Here is a 19,813-nt window from a genome sequence, read left to right as displayed (position 1 = left end):
GTTGCAAAAGGGATATAATGTCATGATACTGTTTTTCAAAAAAAGTAGTCATTGGCCGTGAGATCTCATAAAGGTTGGAGACATTAGTTGTAAAAGAGTTAGAAGGAATATCACCAGATCCAACATTGTTAGCCATGCGAGCAGACATGTTTTGGTATCCTAGTGGAAAACCATGTTTAAAATAACATGTATTCACCGTGTGATTACTGCATTCACAATAAGTGCAAAATTTATTACCATAGAAATCTCTTCCTCCATTATTTATGTCACTTCCTCGTGCAACATAATGACCTATGTCGCGACCTCCATAGAAAATATGCGAATTTGAAGCACCATCTTTCTTGGACGGAAAATTCATAATAGTAATAATAGCGAGAGCTTGAGTATCAATAACATTTTTAAGAGAACCAAAAACAAAATGTAGTTGATATTCTTACTAAATAATCATGTTAAAGACTTAGGTAATATCGGGAAGAAGATTGATTAACATAATGTGAGAGCGCACAAGACATATTGATCATTGAGGCCTTTAAAAAATTGAATGATATAATGGTGTTGCTTATAGTATCGGACAAAATCAAGAGCACCACAAGAACAATTGATAACACACCTATAGTTAACAAAGGAACAAAAACTATCAATTTCCTCCTAAAGAATACACAACTATGTGTAAAATTCAATGACAAAGATAGTGCCTTGACGAATTTAAGTTTGTTCTTGGATTTGAGCGCAAACTTCACGACATAAGTTCAAGTATGATAATTCGTGCCATTGAACAAAGTGGAGACAATAATTGAGAGTAAGATTTTCATTGAAGGAAAAAAATGATTTAAAGAATTACTGTGAAAGTCGGTATATAATTATGACACCATAATAAAAGAAGAAAAGATAAAAAAAATAACATCTTATATCATCCTAATAATCAATTATATAAATAAAATTCATCCTATCATATGAAAAAACTAAATTAAGTGTATTACAAGTAGGTATATAAATAACATTGTAAAAGAGAAACAAATTAGAAAAACAGAACATAACAAAGTCAACTACAAATATGTAACTATTACAACCAAATTCAGTTTATAGAAATTTATGTTAATTATATATTAATACTAAATTCAGTTTAAAAAATCTATATGCTAATATTGCGGGAAAGCAAAGTAAATAAGTAAATGAATAATGTGAAGCAAGTAGAGCAACTTGCATTGAATAAGTTGCAGATATTAAAGTTGAGAGGACCATATTGATTTAATACCATAAACTATGTACTTAATATGAAATGGGCCTGCTAGGAATTGACCCAATTTGTAGCATCTATCCCAAACCCAACTTCACACTCCTCCCTGAGATCAGGAATCTTGACGTCATTAACTACATTTTTATATGGTGGACCATTACTGAACTCATTCAGTAAAATGCACGTGATGCTTAGTTCCTTTTATATAAATTCACACCTCACATATCTAAAACTAGAAAATGTTTGAAAGACATCCTCTTATACCTACCTATCAGAACAGTAGAATTCAATAAAGGAGGGTTGCCTACAAAACACTACCCCATATATCTCTTTCTTTTTAAGTATTACATTTTGAAATTCAAAACAACGTTAATTATTCTTTATCATTTTGTTTTTTTGCTATTTAAGTATATATTTATATAGTAAGAATTTTTTTTTTAGTTTTCTGGAAAAACCATTAAACCTTAAACGGCAACTTGGTATATTGGAAAAGTAGATTGAGTATAATAATTAAACAATACATGCAAGCGTGTATCTGTAGTGGTATTGAATAATAGGTGGAGACATTTGTTGTAATGTGCAGCATGCATTATGTCTTAGGTATTGTTTAATCTTTAATATCAGAGAATGCAAGTGTGGTCTGTAAAATGGTGATAATGCAGATTTTGAAAATTTGTTTGAAAGTAATAATCTGATTTTGTTGACAGGAAGGAGCAGATTGGTGGGGTCATGTTCTAAATCAAAATAGATGCTTGCTCCGCCAGCTAACATCATTAATTCAAGTTCATAAATGAAGAGTTACGTACATGCTGATAATGGAAGAGCAATACGCAGGTCACTAAAAGATTCTACCAAACTTCATAAGTTCCACATATAAATTTCACCTAGCTGCGTACCTCTAATTTTTCCCTATTCACCTAGAGTTTAAAAGGTTAATGAGAATATTATTAACGTTAATGCTAATGATTGCCACGGAAAGGGGGAGCACATAGTACATTATTTAATTAAATAAATATTTGATATTGTCTTCGGAAATCCTAGAATATTACGCTGCTAAAGCTGAAGAGAATGAAGAGGGGTGGTTACTACTTGTACACACTGATGAACTCAACGGTTAACACCTAATTAATCTACTATTTTGGACAAGAATATGATGATTACATGATTATTTTGTGAGACATTATTACTATTAGTAGCATTTTAACCTAATAAAGTCCAATAGCTAACGGCTACTCTATCTAACTAGTTTAACATACGACACCACACAACCGTGTATCGATGAGATGATCAGAAGACAGAGGGACCAGACAAGGGATCATTCACCAAATTAAATATGTTATTCCAGTAATGCTTGTTATTCTCTTCCAGGTTCACGTTGCAGAGGCTTCCATCCCCGTTCATCATTGCCATGTTCTCTTCCTCCGCTCCCAAGTTATCGTTGGAGTCATAAACCAACCCTTCATCATTGTTGAGTCCTTCGAGGACAACACCGTTGGGGAGTGTGGGAGGAACAACATTATTGTTGCTGTCGTACATTGTAGTAGTGGCTCTAAATGCTTCCACAGCCGCCATAATATCATCGTCTTGCAAATGTAACACCGTGTTCTCTTTCATCAACCCACCATCCATGTTTGTGCTTGGGAGAGGAAACATGTCGTTGTTTTCGTTGAACAGTACTCCAATGTTGTTATTGTTGGATACAGGAAGCATGGTTGGTGTCGTTCCTGGAAAGCACAACGTGGAGGTTGGTGACTCTAGAGTGTCTTCGGTGGATAGCATCATGGCGTACATGCTATGCATCATTTTGGGGTTACTTTCTTTTGTTGGTGGTTGTGGCTTCGACCATGAGCTTTGCCATGCTTTGAGGATGTCGAGGCAGGGTGGTAGAGAGGGTTGTTGCGTAGTAATTTTGTTGAGGACCAGCCTCGCGGGTTGTGTGTTGGAGCCGGGTCCCAGGTTGCTCTGGACTTGCAACCTTGACTCTCTCACCAGTCTTGCTTCCGCTTCGAGACGAGCACTCTCCCACTGCGCCATGTGGCTGAGGTTCGCTGCGTCCTTGGATTGGCAACCACCGGAGCCACCAAGCGCATCGGTTTTGGGCTTGTGGGTGGTGGGGTCTATCCCCATTCTTGTTAACCTTTTCTTCAGGTGTGTGTTCCAGTAGTTCTTTATCTCATTGTCGGTTCTCTTCGGAAGTTGAGCCGCTATAGCTGACCATCTATATGCTCCAAAAATATTCAGCACAAAAACAGCCATTAGCAATGGACATTATATAATAGTCTATACATACAGTTACAAATACTGTTCTCCAATAGTAATCTGGGACATTGAATGGAAATCTTGAATTCTTATGAGAAAAATGTGAAAAACATCAATAAAAAAATGTAAGTTTGTTGTTGGTTTATAAATGGAAATGGGATGATGTTGTTAGTAAAATATAAGGGGATACTAAAAATGATTGTATGCAAGTTAACATTCCTAGCTATGGGGGTCATTTATAATGAATAATAAAGTGGGAATAGGAAGGGTCCTTTGGTTTGTTATTTTTGGTTTATGGGTCTATCACATCTACCACTTCTCTACCAGTGATTTGGTTTGCTCACCTGTTCCCAAGAAGGGCATGGAGTTGAATGATTGTTTGCTCTTCCTGCAAGCTGAACTTTCCTCTTTTAATGTCGGGTCGAAGGTAGTTAGTCCACCTCAGTCTGCAGCTCTTCCCACATCTTTGAAGGCCTAGAGTTTAGTACGTGAAAAGCAAGAAGCTATTAACACACACCCCATAAAGAAAAGAACAAGAGAGAAAAAGAAAGGTTGTGTATTGTGTTGTGTTGTGTTGTGTGGCAGCAAGTACCAGCTTTTGAAGGCAAGGCACGCCAGCTTCCGTGGCCGAACTCTTCTATGTAAGCCATGAGCTTTTTGTCCTCCTCAGGAGTCCAAGGGCCTTTCTTCAAGCCCACTTTTTCACAGCATGGTGACCTACCCATTGGTGCTGTGGACCAATACTGAAACGTTTGAGTTAGCGGTTTTGGAAGGTTTGGTGCAGAGAACAAGAGAAAGAGAGAAAAGACCACAAGCAAAGTAAGCAAGTTCAAGGAGAAGGGTAAGAAAAGAACGTTATATATAGAGGGATAAACATCACAAATCACTGTGCAAGTAGTTATGATGCAGTACGTGTATTTGTGAGTGAGGTTCCGTATCTTAATTTTAGACACCTGCGTGGGAAAGGGATAGTCAGAGTAACGAGGCCTAATATATTTTCTCATTTTCTTTTTCTTTTACTCTCTTTATCTCTCTTTTTATTTTATATTTACATAATCTTTTCTTTAATATATTCAAAACATTTACAGACACAACATATCACGTGGACGTAATCTGTTACTGATATCACTTTATTCTTCAAAACTAATGCCTAAGGTAGGAATCTTAAATCTTTTAAACTAATATTATAAGATCAACATTATTACAATTAAGTGATAGTTAGGAAAAAGTAATCTACATATTATTTCGTTTAGCAGTGATAACTTTAAGTTGTATACTGTTTTACCTCTAGAACCATTTTCAAACTTGTACTGTACTTTGTAAGTACACAATAATTTGGTCAGACACAACCAAGTCAAGATAAATTGGAATAACCTTTTTGTTTTAATTTTATTTGAGCAACCACATAATTTAGTTAACTTTTCAAATCAGTTTATTCATGCCAGATAAACCCATCTAAATGTCTTTAATATTCCATGTTCTAATTTTTCTAACTCTGATGCAAGTGAGATAAATGATATGTGGTCATAGGTGCAAACACTTGGGGTAGCATAATTGAAATTTATGTGTAGAAAGAAGAGCAGTGGAATCAACAATTACCAAACAGCAGTGAAAGCTATATTTGTCAAATAATGTGTGAACAACTTAATGTAAACGTAAATGTGTAGCATTACATATTTTGTTGTCGTTATGATCACCAAAACACTCTTATAAAACCTTTGTTGTTGTCAACCACCCTTATCGTTTCGCAGTTGTTGGGTATATTATCACAACATTGTTGTTGTCAGTTCTTATGATGCCTTTGACGGCTGTGAAGACAATGCATGAATCTATTGTACCCATGTTTTCTCACTCACTCTTTATTGAGAAAGATCTTTGTCAAAGAAATAATTTTCGCATCTTGTTTAAGATGTTTGTTACCATCACTTACATGGAAGTTGAGCATCATGTTGTCCAAACAAAGTTTGGTAGGATATTAGAACAATGAATGAATGTCCTCTAAATGCATGGTGATCAACAATGCTAAGCTGCTTTCCAAGAATGGCATGTAGCTTTTGAAAATATGAATGACAATTAATTTGGGTTGCAAAATAAGTGTAAAAACATGTAGGAAATGCTTATCCATAGATGTTTAAGAGGGCTCACATTCTTCTTTCCTGCATGCAATTTTTACATGAATTGTAATTTATAATAAATGTTAAAAGGAATTTTTCGTATCAATTCAAAGTTTGGTATAAAAAATTTATTATTTGTATATATCATTCATTTTCTTTGTTAATTCAAATATTTATTTTATTATAATAAAATTGTAAAATAATATATTATATAAAGTAGTAAAAATATTATTTTTTTAAAAAAGTTTTACTTTTTGGTATTGGTGAAGAATTTATCTATTCTATCGACAAAAAAAAAATTATAATAACTTATATGAGATGGGTTTGATTGTACTAATATAAGATTGAAGAGTTTATTTTACGAAACATTGAAAAAAAAAATTCTTCCATTTAGAAAATTCAATCCTTAAAAAGCAGTTTAAATTCGACAATCATCACAAGCTATCTAACATAAAAGAGAGCTCTTTTTTAACTTGATCAAATAACATTGTAAGAAAACATTTTCCCGAAATAATTTTTCATGAATTAAAGAAACCAACCTGCTATAAACAAATGTTATTGACCAGTCAAATAGAGCCGATGAATTGTCCATTTAGATCCAAATATATTTTTGTTTAATTTTTTTATTATAAAAAACTAATTAACCAAATTTAATGGAATATCATATTCTAATCCACAATTTTATAGCTGAATATATTTTGGTCAATGAAAATTTGGTTGTCCATCTCCTAAATTTTGATACATTTTAGTCTCCAAACATTAAAAATAAATGGATTCTAGAGTGACATTTAAACTAAATATCAAAACGAAATAAACAACTTAAACATTATTTTGAAATGTGTTTGACACGTTAAAAGAATTTAATGTAGTTGAGTTAAAAAAGACTATATATTTATTTTTGAAGTTTAAAGATGAAATCATATCAAAGTTTAAAAACTAAAATCATATTATACCTAAACTTTTATATAAGGAGATCAAACACATTCTCAATCGAATTAATTTCATAGTAGTTTATTGGTTGAGTTTAAAAATATATATTAAAAAATTAAAAATAACCAAAGAATGGAATCGAAAGGTATATAGTATAAACTCAAAATCACTATCACCAATGGTTGTGATTATGGAAAGCAAGAGAAAAAAGAAGTTAGAAACCTCCAAGCAAGAATGTCATAAACCTTGACCACCTCCAAAACAAGCATTAAAGAAAAGGAAATGAGCATCAAACACATAATCCACCATAGTTTAACCAACAACTGTCACAATAAGATCACGACAAATGCCTTTTTTTGCATCATTACCACTATGTTACTAGTGTCAACTAATGAAGGGAATGGGAAGAGGAAGACAATAAAACAGGGTTGGAAGGAGAATATCACTAACAATAAAATAGGCTTTACAAGTGATCACCTACTACCACTTAATAGTCATAACTTTAATGGTATAGTTTAATTCTTGCTTACATTTCAAGTGCAACTGTGTAATTATAGTATTGACCACCAATCCACAAATTTACTTTGGAATGTAACTTAGTTTGCATATGTTTCTTCAAATTCAAAATGACTGCACATTTAAGAAAAAAAAAGTGCTCAAATTCATTTTCCCAGTTTGCAATGAAATGTAAATTATTTTCTCAGTTCATATGTACAATGGTTTGAAATAAAGTACTGATCGAGACGGTGATATGTTTTAATAAATTAAATATTTACTATTCATGTTATTTTGTGTAAAAAAGTTAAATTATAGTGTGATTATATGGAATAGAGATGGTGTTTTCCAAATTATTAACTTTCATTAATCTATCGATTCACGATGTAGTCGTTACTAATTATGATAATCTTAAGATTGTCGTTAATAAGTCAATGCTAATTTGTAATTCAAAATGTTAATTAACATAAACTTAAAACCATTCCTTTATACGTATTTATCATTAATTCATGATAATATAGATTTTCAATCTATGATAGATAACTCATGAAGACCTTTCAATATCATGCCGACGTTTATACCATATACTGCAAATAATACAAAACATCTTGCGGAAAGCCCGGCTACTTTATCAATAAATTATAACTAACCTAGTCTATCATGTTAAATTTAAATAAAAAATTGTGCAATATAGTAAACACTTTTTTTAATTAAGATATGATAGTCTATCCAATTTTATATTAATGCTAATTTTATCGATACAATGCATTTTGGTAAACTTTCTATCATTGAAATTTAGTAGTATTAAGTAAAAAAATAATTAATATTTAAAAAAATGGTATTATAAACGTTAAGTTAGAGTTAATATAAAAGTATAAAATAGTTTTGAAACTTTATAAACTTTTTCAGACTTGATCTATTTAATAAAAGAATTAATTTGAAGAATGGATTGATTAAAATGGTAATTTTGGAGTATATGATCTGATGTATGATGTAGGATATTTAAAAAATTGGAAATCATATATGTTTGAAGTGAAAGAAACTTTATAAATAAAAGTGAATGATAGGAAGAAAAAAAAGAATGAAAAGAGATGCAGATAGAAAGAATAATGAAGCAGAAGACAAGGTGATCCGACACAGTACTAAATGATTTTGTTTAATTGGTATGGTAATGGACATAAGATTTGCCTGCTACCTATAACATATATATGTATAAGAAATATTGCATAACCTTTGAAGACAAGATACCTCAATATTGTATAATGGTTCTGATGTTTCATAATAGCATCCACCAAGAAGCAAGCAATATGTGGACCATACGAGAGGAAAAGAATTTGTATCTACTAATCAAGTTCTGTCGTTGCCTTGCATGGCAGAATTTAGCACAGAACGTATACATATACATTAGACGTTGAATTTAATAGGGTGGGGTTCAACACACATTGCTTTTTCCATTCATTTACTACTGTTTGGTAGAGCCCATGAATGTAAGCTTTCTACAGCAAACGTGCTTCTGTGTTATATATATTTATATAAACTGACATAACTTTTATTACAAGACTCACATATGTAGCACGAGAAAAAGATTTTTCATCTTATCTTAACTTTCTTAGTCAAATAGATCCATATTAGGTTTCCTTCTAAAAGGAAAAAATCGCATTTCACTCTTGAGAAATCTTTATTCATTGTCAGTAAATAACCAGCTCAATATGTTTGCATATGTAAATTCTTTGAGCTGCTGCACAATCTCATATAATCATTTTCAATTCAAAATTTTTACATGATTTTTATTCATTTTTCCTGTTCTTATTTTTATTTAATTTAAGACTTTCAACTTAATGGAATCCTCTTAATTAAGTATTACGTGTTAACAATAATTTTCAGGCTTCTTTTTAGAAGAGTTGTTTAATTTTATAATCATATATTCTACTTTGCCAGGTATTTTTCACTTCCTCTGTGTCGTTTGCTAAGTTAGCAAGTCCATGTTTTTCGATCTTCAAATTCCACTATTGACCATGTTTTCTCATAACTATTTTACATCATTTAAACTTCGATATAACCTAATTTAAAAGAATTTTGCATGCTTCAACAATTATATGAAGTAGTTAAGGATGTTGGGACGTTTGCAGAAAACTATATATGGAAATTTATAAACAGACATTTAACTAATATTGCATTGGTTCAGGGAGTTTGTTAACTTAAAGAATCATTCAATTTTTTTTATAAAGTCTCTTAGTTAATAACTTAATTACAAATTGATAAACTCCTAACTTATAATAAGTTTTAATTATGGATAATAAATAAACTTGTTCTTTATATATTCCCAATCGTTTTTTTTTTCAAAAAATTATCCTATTAAATAAGTATGGATATTAATATAGATAATGCTCGATCAAATATAATTCATCCTTATCTTTATATCCGTACTACTACTATTTAAATTATTAAAATACTTATATATATATATATATATATATATAAATTTATTTTAGTAGTATATTTAGTATTATAAATTTTTCTTAATCTTTTTATTTATGTTTTTTTAATTGTTTGACTTATCATGAAATTAATTTATTTTCAAAATACTTTCTCTTTTATAAGAACCGAATTATGTTTATAAATTAAATGTTTTTTATGTCTTATTTAAAATATTTTTAATTATTTTTAATATTTTTATTTACTATTTACTTTTTCATACAAGAATAGTTAAGTGTTCAATAGTATAAATTATGTCATATAAAAAATGTATGTTCTTTATCTTTTATTCTAAGAACCTTTTTTGTTTTATTACAACAATTTTAATTATCTTTCAAGAATTTTGACTATTTTAATATTTGAAAAGTTTTCTTAGATCTTCAAAATATTTTTTTACTTTATTTCTAGGAAACACATTTGCTTTTTTTTTTTAATATTTTTATTTGTTGTTTATTTTTATTATGTAGAATATTGTTTTGATATTTTTATATAATTATTTTTATTTTCTAACTTATTATTATAAATATAATTTTACTAGTATATTTTCTTAATATAATATAATAATTTAATATCATTATTATGAATCTTGTTTCTTACCATCTAACATATATTCAAGTTTAAAAGATGAAAAATTTATGCAAAATTTTAATTATTATTATTTTAATATTTATTCCTGATGTAATTTCATTCAAGTGATGGATTATAGTTTATATTAGTATATAAAAAAGAGATTTCATTATAATTTAAAAAATAGAGTAGATAAATATTTAAAATATTTTAAATTTTGATTATCTTTTTTACTTTTTCTAATATTTTAAAATTATTTTTAGATTTTATCAATTTTATATCATTAATTTTATAAATTTAATAAATATTTTAGTTTTGGTATTCTAATTTGAAATATATATATATATATATATATATATATATATATATATATATATATATATATTTACAATTTTTGTTTTAAATATTTGTTATTTAAGAAATGAGAGTAATTTTTTTATATGATATTTGGGAATAGTATGTCCTTTCATAAATTTTTTATTATTTTATAAAACTTAATTAATTCATATTAAAACAGTTACTAGTACAAGGACAAATACAAGTGTATATCCTTTAGTTGATGGAATAAAAATAAGATAAAAAAATTATACTTGTTATATTTGGATACAAAGATATGGATGGGTTTTTTCTTTATAGATAGATAAAACTCATTCCAGTCCTAGCTCCTTATCATGGATAAACTAACTTAGGTTAGACATTTTGATAAAATTAAATTACACAAAACAATTGTGCTAAGAAAATTTTATTATAAAAACACTATTTTCTAAACAAAAATATATTATCATGTGATTATAATTTTATATTTAAAAATAATTAATTTCTTATTAAAATTATAGTAAAAGTTGTATATTTTTTATTTGAATAAGTTATTGAATCTAAATTTATTTAATTGAATAAATATCAATCAAAACAATTTTTTATAAAATATTTATATATTTATCAAGTTTAACTATTATTATATTTATTTTTCTACAATTTTATTATGTGTAATTTGTATAAATAATATAAAGAAATTAACTACTTTAATTTGTAATAGCAAATTCTTTTAGTTTGAATCATAATAAAATAATCTAATAAATACTAAAAATAATATAATAGTTAATTATATGAAGTAGTTAAGGATGTTGGGACGTTTGCTGAACACTTCGATATAAGTATTTTTCAAAAAGTGTCCTTTTATATTAATGGCAAAATTAAAATTTATTTTTAATGGTATTAAATAAAATTTTCATAGTTATTGAACTTTTGGGGATATAACATAATTAGGATCTGATAGTGTTTTAATTTAGATAGATTTTGTATATAAAATAAAATATTTATCGACAACATTTTTAATATATATATATATATATATATATATATATATATATATATATATATATATATATATATATATATATATATATGTGTGTGTGTGTGTGTATTTGTGTGTGAGAAACTTGGGAATAATAAATGATTAAAAAAATCCATGGTCACCACATTAACTCGTTTAATAAAACTGTATAAAACATTAAAATATTTCTATTGAATATGATAACTTATTAAATTTAAAAATAATGCTAATCAATAAATCTACTTACTTTATTAATTACATTTCAAGAAACTTTTTATAAAATATTTTTTTTTTTAATTTTTAAAATGCTATACAGTATTCTTCTTATTTTTAAGTTACATGAAAAATCATCAAAGAAATAATTAAAAATTGTTTTAGAGTAGAGATGCAACATTCAAAAAACTTTTATGTAATGACAACATGGTAATCTTCATATTTTCAAAATATAAATTGGATTGTTTACTTTCGTATTTTCCCAAAAAAAATTAAATTAAAATTAATCAAGTCCAAAAAGTTTTCTAAAAGTTTATATTTAATTTATCATGGCAGTGAAGGATACTAAAGAGAAATGAACACTTTTGGCATGTTAAGACAATCATAGCTTTTTTCATATTTAAAATAATATTAGACTATGAAGTTTCTTGACTAATTAATTAGAGAATTTGAAAATTTGAAAATTTGAAAGAATAAATAAATAAATAAATATATTTTAAATTAGTCTTATTTATTTACGTAGAACTTCCAACAAAAAGTAATAAATATTAGTTACATTGAAAATTGAAAAAATTAAAGATAGCTAGCACATGTACATGCCTTGTATAACAATCGATTGATATATTAATACAAACTATTGATACATGAAATTTACATATTAATATTTTATAAGCCAATTTTTTATTTTTATTTTATATGAGAGTTTTCCATACTTTTTAAACATTTAATTGGATATTACAATTTTAGGAAACAAGAGCTTTGGTTGTATTTGACATCTCATGCCATGTATATATTAGATAATCTAATATAAACAAAGGGTTATTCCCCAGATAAAAGAAGAAGAAGGTCACAGTTGGAAGTGGTATGAAATGAAAGAAAATAATAAAGTGTTGAAATGGAAGGAAATATTAATAATATTAGTACATTTGTTTTTACCCTGTATTATTTATCTATTTATTGATTAGCTATGTCTGGACACAATAATACGAAATCATAACTGTTGAAATAAATTCTTACTGGAAGAAATAAATAATTATTTACTACAGTGTGACCAAATTTCATTTCTTCTCCAGTTTACAGATCTTAAGATTAATGCAGGAGTGAATGCAAAGTAGCACCACAGAAACTTCGAGCTAGTATTGTATCTAACGACACTCTAAGTTTGTTAATCTTTCTTGAAAAATGTATAGTGAAAAAATGTGTAGAAGCCGGTGGAGATAAGAAGTTGTCAGGAACTAATAAAAAAATGATACTGATAGAAAGTTATAGAAGCTAGTAAATACATAAACGTATATCGTCTTAAAGACTTACTGACACCCCAAAGATATTCATCTTCACTAAGAGATTGGTCCTCACTTTTTCAATTTTCTCCAAACCCAACAAATACGTCAACTTTTCTCTAACATAACTATATCGTACTTTTTTCAGGGAACATATTATAATACTTAACTCTCCTAATATATTAAAAATTCACCAACAAAATATTAAATGACAATATCTCCTACGAACTACTGTTTCAAAATCAATCTTAAAATCATGTTGGTATATATACATATATAACATCTTATTACATATTATATTTAGTGCATTAAAAAAAACGACAGCGGTTATTTTCATCAATAGACAATAATTTCTGAACCGAAGCATATTCAGGCGAGGCAAAAAGTCTCGGTTCTGAACCGAGGCATAAAAGAATAGGATATTGCCTCGGTTCAAAGTTAACCGAAGCAGTAGATTTTTTAATTTTTTTTTTGCAAGACTTTGTGCCTCGGTTCAGAGGAAACCGAGACAGTAGAGTCCTTTTTCATTTTTTTTCATCCGCCAACCTCTCTGCTTTGGTTGTAACCTTAACCGATGTCATAGGGTGTTTTTCTGCCTCGGTTATGGTCTCAACCGAGGCATATTTCCCCCTATTTTTTTAAAAAAATCAGGTCTGTTTCTTAAAATGAAAAAATCTGAAGCCTATATATGCTTCGGTTAGGAAGGAATTGAAGCCGAAGAACGTTTTGACACCGGGTCTCAAGAAACCGAGGTGGTAGCTCAGGCTTTATGCTTCGGTTCTGCACGAAACCGAGGTAGTATCACCTTTTCATAAACTTGTCAGCCAAAAAGTCTGGCGAGTAGGTGGATTTTAGGCATCAATTCTTCACGAAACCGAGAGATCGTATCTCGATTCTACTTCGGTTCTGCATGCAACCGAGGCCTATAAGGTCGCCTTAATTACAAATTTGTCACCGCGTTGTGATAGACAACGATTTTGTGTAAAATGAGGTATATTGTGCGAGTTTAAAAGAAAATATTGTACTAGTGATTGGTATATTCTTACCAAGGTGAACAAATTCTTAAAAATAAAAAAATCACCAACTAAGAATATAAAATGAACCTTTATCAATAAGATATTAGATGTAAATAGTCCTAATCACATTTAATGTCAATGTTAAGTGTAATTTGTCATTTGATAATTTTCTTAAAAGATTTATATGTAATAAACACGTGTCAGTAAAGAGTAACATGACTTATTTGGAATATCACCATAAACACTTAGTTCCTTATGTCAAAATGATTTATACACTCGCATACTAAGTTAAATGTAAAATGTTTTTTTATTTTTTAATTACCTTGCCTTAATCTACATTATCATATCATCATTAAAATCATGATATCTTTTTTAATTATTAGTTTTTGGGTGTAATACCTCAACTTTAAGGTCTAATATCACTTCAAATATTCCTCTTAGCATACTCTCAACACATCAAATACTCATAAGGACCTCATTTTTCTCCTTCTATCTCACAGCACACATAACTAGCAATCACATACATGATTTATAATCATTCTTATCCTTATACATTTCATGCATATTTCATACATTTAACAAAATAATTATACATACATCATACAAAAATTATTTTATAAATATAATGAAGCTCCAACTCATGTACATGGTTGTACAACAATGTATATAAAAAATTAGTTCAAAAAAACTCTATTAATACATTACATGATTTCATCTCTATCAATATAGCCAATTATTGCTTGAGCGAGCTTTTTTAATTTAATCAACCTCACCTTACATTCTTAGGAAACATTTCCTTTATTAATTTTTCTCACACAATTTGAGTAAGATACATCATAATTATGTTTCGTCTCTTTCTCTCTCAAATATTTATTTTCATGCTTAAGTGATATGTTTGTTAGAGAACTCTCAACACGTTCTAGAAACATGAATTTCATCACTTCACTAACATTTGAGTATCTACCCTTATTTCAACACCCTAATAGAGTTGCATGATCTTCAGGATTTTATAACTTATGGAACATTGTCATACTTATTGCTTAAGTGACCAACACACCACTTAAACATCATCATTTTCATAGGAGAGAAAGTTGGATCAACCTTTCTCACACTCAATCTACATGCTCTCATTTAAGCTAAATGTGTTGACACTCAAATGATAGGATGCGATGAAATTAATCACTACACATGACTTAAATATTGTTTGACCATTCTTCAACCTAAGAGCACCATTTTGAAACTTGTGGTAAGATCAACAATGAAAAACAAAACCAACTATTAAAGGCATCAAAGAGTAAATCGAATCAAAGAAATAAATAAGCATATTGACATGCAAAGGGTAGAAAAGAGATCTGTCAAGACAAATAGAACTGAGAAGGACAATCTTATAGAAGGTAATGTTAAGATGTCAAAAGAAGTCAGATCGAGACGAAAGAGATAAACCTGATTGAGACTAGGAGACATCGAGAGAAGGGCAATGAAGAGAAAAGTTATATGTAATAACTCTTGCAGAACATGGAATCAATAAGACCATTTGATACTATGTGGGCCATTACTTCAATTTATATATGTTTCTTTTATTATAGTTATCAAGTAACTATCAAAATAAGAGAAAATAAGAGAAAAAAAAAGGTGAAAATAGATAGTTCAAATGTAAACATGGGGTGACACATTGTGAATACAATTTCAAACAAATTGATAACGCCACAAATAGAAAACATGGTTAATCAAGTAGTAGTTTAGGTCACTACTTTTATTGATTTACTTTACTAGTTCTTGTTCTACCATTGATAATTTGTTTTTTTTTATCATTTTTCATTTTATCCTTTTGGTTCATTTGTCATCTCACTTGCTAAAAAACAAAAATTCCAATAATATTATTCGGTAAAGAAATGCACAAAACTATTGATTGAAATCATATTAAGAGAGGATTTGGTAATTTAAAAGATATTTGTGAATTTGTTATAAGTGAGTTGTTCGTTGAATTCATCTTACCAATGGACACAAACGTTCACACACTTTAAATCAGATTGAAAAATATATAAGTTTACTAGTCCATTATAAACAAATTGACATCGAGTAGATTGACTTCATTGAGTTATATTGTAAAAAATGTCGAATCATAATCATGAAGAAATGCCAATATTTCAAAATTATCCAAACTATTATTAAAAAAATAGTTTATTGTGAATGACTAGTATCATGTATACTCCATCTCATTTCAAATTCAAAATGAAAGTTAACCAAATCCTTTATTAGATGCAAACATTAACTAGGTGACTTGCCTATTAGATAAAGATTCATTTGATACTCTCCAAAATCCAATAAAACTCCCCATTTTTGTGTTAGTGATTCTCCTTTTACAAATCACCAAAAAAGAGAAGAAAAAGAAATAAAATCTATTTAAAAAGAATTGAACCACTAATCAAGAACACAACTTTGATCATCTATATTGCTCTGTCTCATTGCAATTTGACCATTCTAGAGAGTTCTAATTATTCTCTAAACTTATAAATAAGTCAAAAGAACAAGTTTTAGAAAAAAAAAATCTAAGTAAAATAAAGAATAAATATATATTTGACAATATCACACACGAGTATGTTTGACAAAAATAATTACATATTTTATATTGTATATCAAATAACTATACTAGTACTATTAATCAAATATTAAATAATTAAGACTAAATTAATATATTATCAAATATTAAATATGAAAAATATTAAAATAAATTTAGAAGTATCAAATTAAGTACGATTCAAAATTTGAAACTACCAAAAACTGATTTAATGCAACCAAAAGTATCCCAAAACTAATTTGACTCTAACCTTTGTAAATAAAAAGAAATTTATTGATTAAAGTTGTGAAAAGTTATCTTTCGAATGATTGAATGAAGAAAACTAATCACCGTGAACACTTACGAAGAAGATAAAAGTGAACATGTGATTTCTTTTAATTAGTGATGCACTGCCTATCGTAAACCGACTTGTGAAACAAAAATTTCACTCAATTAATCCGCAATCCGCCCGTTTAAAAAAAATTGTGGATTTCTATAAATACTAAAAAATATATATTTATACATTTTTAAAACAAAATTTAAATAAAATTATAAAATATATAAAATTTAATATAAACTAAAATTTAATTTTAATTAAATTTAATCTAATAAAATATAATTAATTTTATTTTAAATTTAATTTAATTAAATAAAATATAAATTAAATAATATTTTTATATTTTTAGAACTCTCAATCGAATAATATAATATATTGATATCTGATTTGTTTAAAAACAAGTATTAAAATATCTATTACCTATATTTGTGAATAATAAATATTTTCATGTATCAACTATATATAGTAGATTTTTGCGAATAATAAATATTTTCATGTATCAACTATTCATAGTAGATTTTTCTCAATTTTAGTTTTAAGAAGATAGCAAACTCTTGTTACTTTGTAATCTTATCATAAAAATAATTTAGACTTAAATTAAAGCCCAATTAGCAATTTTTTTAGAGTTAAATATGTTTTTGATCCCTTAACTTTTATTGAAAATTGAAATTAGTCCCTCTTCAAAACTTTGTACTAATTTAGTCTCCAAACTTTAGAAATGTGTGAATTTAGTCCTTTTAACTAAATTTTGTTAGGTTTATTTGATGTTTCAAGTGCGTTTCATGATAGTATTTGAGTTGTTTATATCGTTTGACATATTTTTGCTTCAATGTTAACTGAGAAATGCGTTTGAAACATTAAATAAAGTTAACAAAATTTGGTTAAAAGGACTAAATTCATACATTTTTAAAGTTTGGAGACTAAATTAGTCAAAATTTTTGAAGAGGGACTAATTCCAATTTTCACTGAAAGTTAAGGGATCAAAAATATATTTAACCCATTTTTATATGTATGATGTGTGTAATTTTATAAAAAATAAAAATATGCGAAACCCTTTTACGATGTGTGAATTATTAATGTCAGACTTAATAATTATAAAGTAAACATAAACTTTTAAAGCAATTAGGATTCTATTTTATTGACAAAACTAAATTACAGAGACAGCAATTTTAAAATTAAGCAGTAATTTGGAAATAACATATTTTAAATAAAAAATATTTTTCTATGTACCTATCTGTTTAATATGATAAACTTAGATAAAAAAAAATTACATTAAGTTCAAGTTTAAATACTGTAACATCCCAAAAATACAGTATAAAATCATATACGAGAATAATCACATATTAATAATACTACAGATCAGTTCTACACATAACGAGATACTATTATGACCGAACGACTTTACAAAAGATGAAAACAATAACAGACCGAACGTTCCTAAGGTTCGACCTTCACTTTCGCCTCTTCCAATGCTTCTTCCAACAACTCTTCTCCTTCTGCTCACATCCACACGGATGATCATTGCAACAGGACAACCAATCGAACACACAACACAGACAACGGACTCGAGAGGGTTGGATGTCTCGCCCAATGGCTTTGCCTGGTGTTGATTATATCGATGCGTGTAATATCGGTGTTTTTACTCATTAGTCTTTGAGAAGTCGGGGAAATAGGTCTGAAGTTGTGATGGAAGACGATTTGAATCTCCCTATTAGTGAGAACAGGTTATGACGAGACAATACAAGAAAACAATATTGGCTTATGATTGATTGGTTGAGATATTATTTCTGTGATGAAATATGATTCTATGGCTATCTAATTATGTGATAAAATGATTGTTGTATACCGTATGTTATGATATTTTTGGTTGCTCACCCTTGCATGTTGTGGTTGTGTTTTCCACTTGCGATGGTCGTTTTATACGGGAGTAGATGATCATGCAATTAGTTCGAATATTGTATAACGCGACAAGTGGATTGAGAGAGTTGTGGAATTTATGATTGTTTGAATAAACTATTTTATATGGAGTTTTATTTAATAATTAAATTGGAAATTTTGATTTATTTTTCTTGAATTGTAAAGACTTGTTGAATTTGGATTTTTGCAATGGTATTATGATTTTAAAAAAATTTAATTTTCACTCATAATCGTGTCATCCAAAAATTGGGGTGTTACAACTTATATACGTTGTTCTTGATATTTATGCAGATCACTAAAGTAGAAAGATATGATCAGAATCACTGCACCTAAGAAAAAGACGTTGTGAAAGATGAAGAACATTCTGGGAATGCTTCCCTTAAAGCATTCTGCTATATCACATTGCATAAGCTCTGTTTTGATAAAGGCTATTATAAAGCTTTGTACATCTGCAAAGTAGACTAGAGTCCGACTTCTCACTTAAAGGTTACTTGCTCTACCTGAAATCAACTTCTTTGTCTAATGGTCATCTATCAAGAAAAGCTAAAAATAGATAAAAGCTTGAATATAAGATAAGAAGGATAATAATAGTGAACTTGTGAACACTCAAACAAGCTTATTGTGCTCATATGTCGTTTGAAGTTGAATGTTTTCTAAAAGAAAAAAACCTTAGCAAATATCATATTTATTTGTATTGTTTCTATCCTCTCTTTGAGAGTTATCAATATGTACTTTTGCTCATAACAATGTTTGTGTTTTAAATTCTGAAGAGAATTAAAACACTTATTTAACATAGTTTAAACAGTCTAAAAGTGTTGTCTAGGGTTGAGACTAGTAAAATACTTGTAAATCATAAGTGGTTAAACTCATACTAGTCGTATTGACTAAATAAATCAGGAATTGTGAGAATACTCATTGTAAACATTCAAATATAAAACTTGAGTAATCTTCTTAAAATTAGTGAAACAACTTAAGTGTTTTTAAGGAAGAAGTGGACATAACTTAAATTGAGTGAACTATTATAAAATTTGTGTTTTATTGTTGTGTTTCGAAAAGTTTTCGATACACACATTTCAAAAAAAT

The 19,813-nt window shown here is 28.2% G+C and overlaps 1 protein-coding gene across 1 annotated transcript; it reads right to left on the bottom strand.

Moving 5' to 3' along the window:
- Positions 1 to 2,341: 2,341 nt before the first annotated feature.
- Positions 2,342 to 4,321, bottom strand: LOC108327376 (transcription factor MYB106). Its single transcript, XM_017561088.2, has 3 exons — positions 4,089 to 4,321; positions 3,841 to 3,970; positions 2,342 to 3,455 (listed from the first exon to the last, which is right to left on the bottom strand). Exons 1-3 carry the CDS (start codon positions 4,219 to 4,221, stop codon positions 2,525 to 2,527), a joined length of 1,194 nt encoding a protein of 397 aa, XP_017416577.1. The 5' UTR covers positions 4,222 to 4,321; the 3' UTR covers positions 2,342 to 2,524.
- Positions 4,322 to 19,813: the final 15,492 nt, after the last annotated feature.

The sequence above is a fragment of the Vigna angularis genome, chromosome 1 (assembly GCF_016808095.1).
Source record: "Vigna angularis cultivar LongXiaoDou No.4 chromosome 1, ASM1680809v1, whole genome shotgun sequence".
NCBI lineage: Eukaryota > Viridiplantae > Streptophyta > Magnoliopsida > Fabales > Fabaceae > Vigna > Vigna angularis.
Note: the sequence above shows the minus strand (reverse complement) of the source record. Positions and strands in the feature narration are given on the sequence as shown.

Coding starts and splice junctions, on each gene's coding strand:
- LOC108327376 (XM_017561088.2), bottom strand. CDS start 4,221: ATGGGTAGGTCACCATGCTGTGAAAAAGTGGGCTTGAAGAAAGGCCCT. Junction 3,971..4,088: donor TGCCTTGCCTTCAAAAGCTG/GTACTTGCTGCC, acceptor ACTAAACTCTAG/GCCTTCAAAGATGTGGGAAG. Junction 3,456..3,840: donor CATGCCCTTCTTGGGAACAG/GTGAGCAAACCA, acceptor TGGAGCATATAG/ATGGTCAGCTATAGCGGCTC.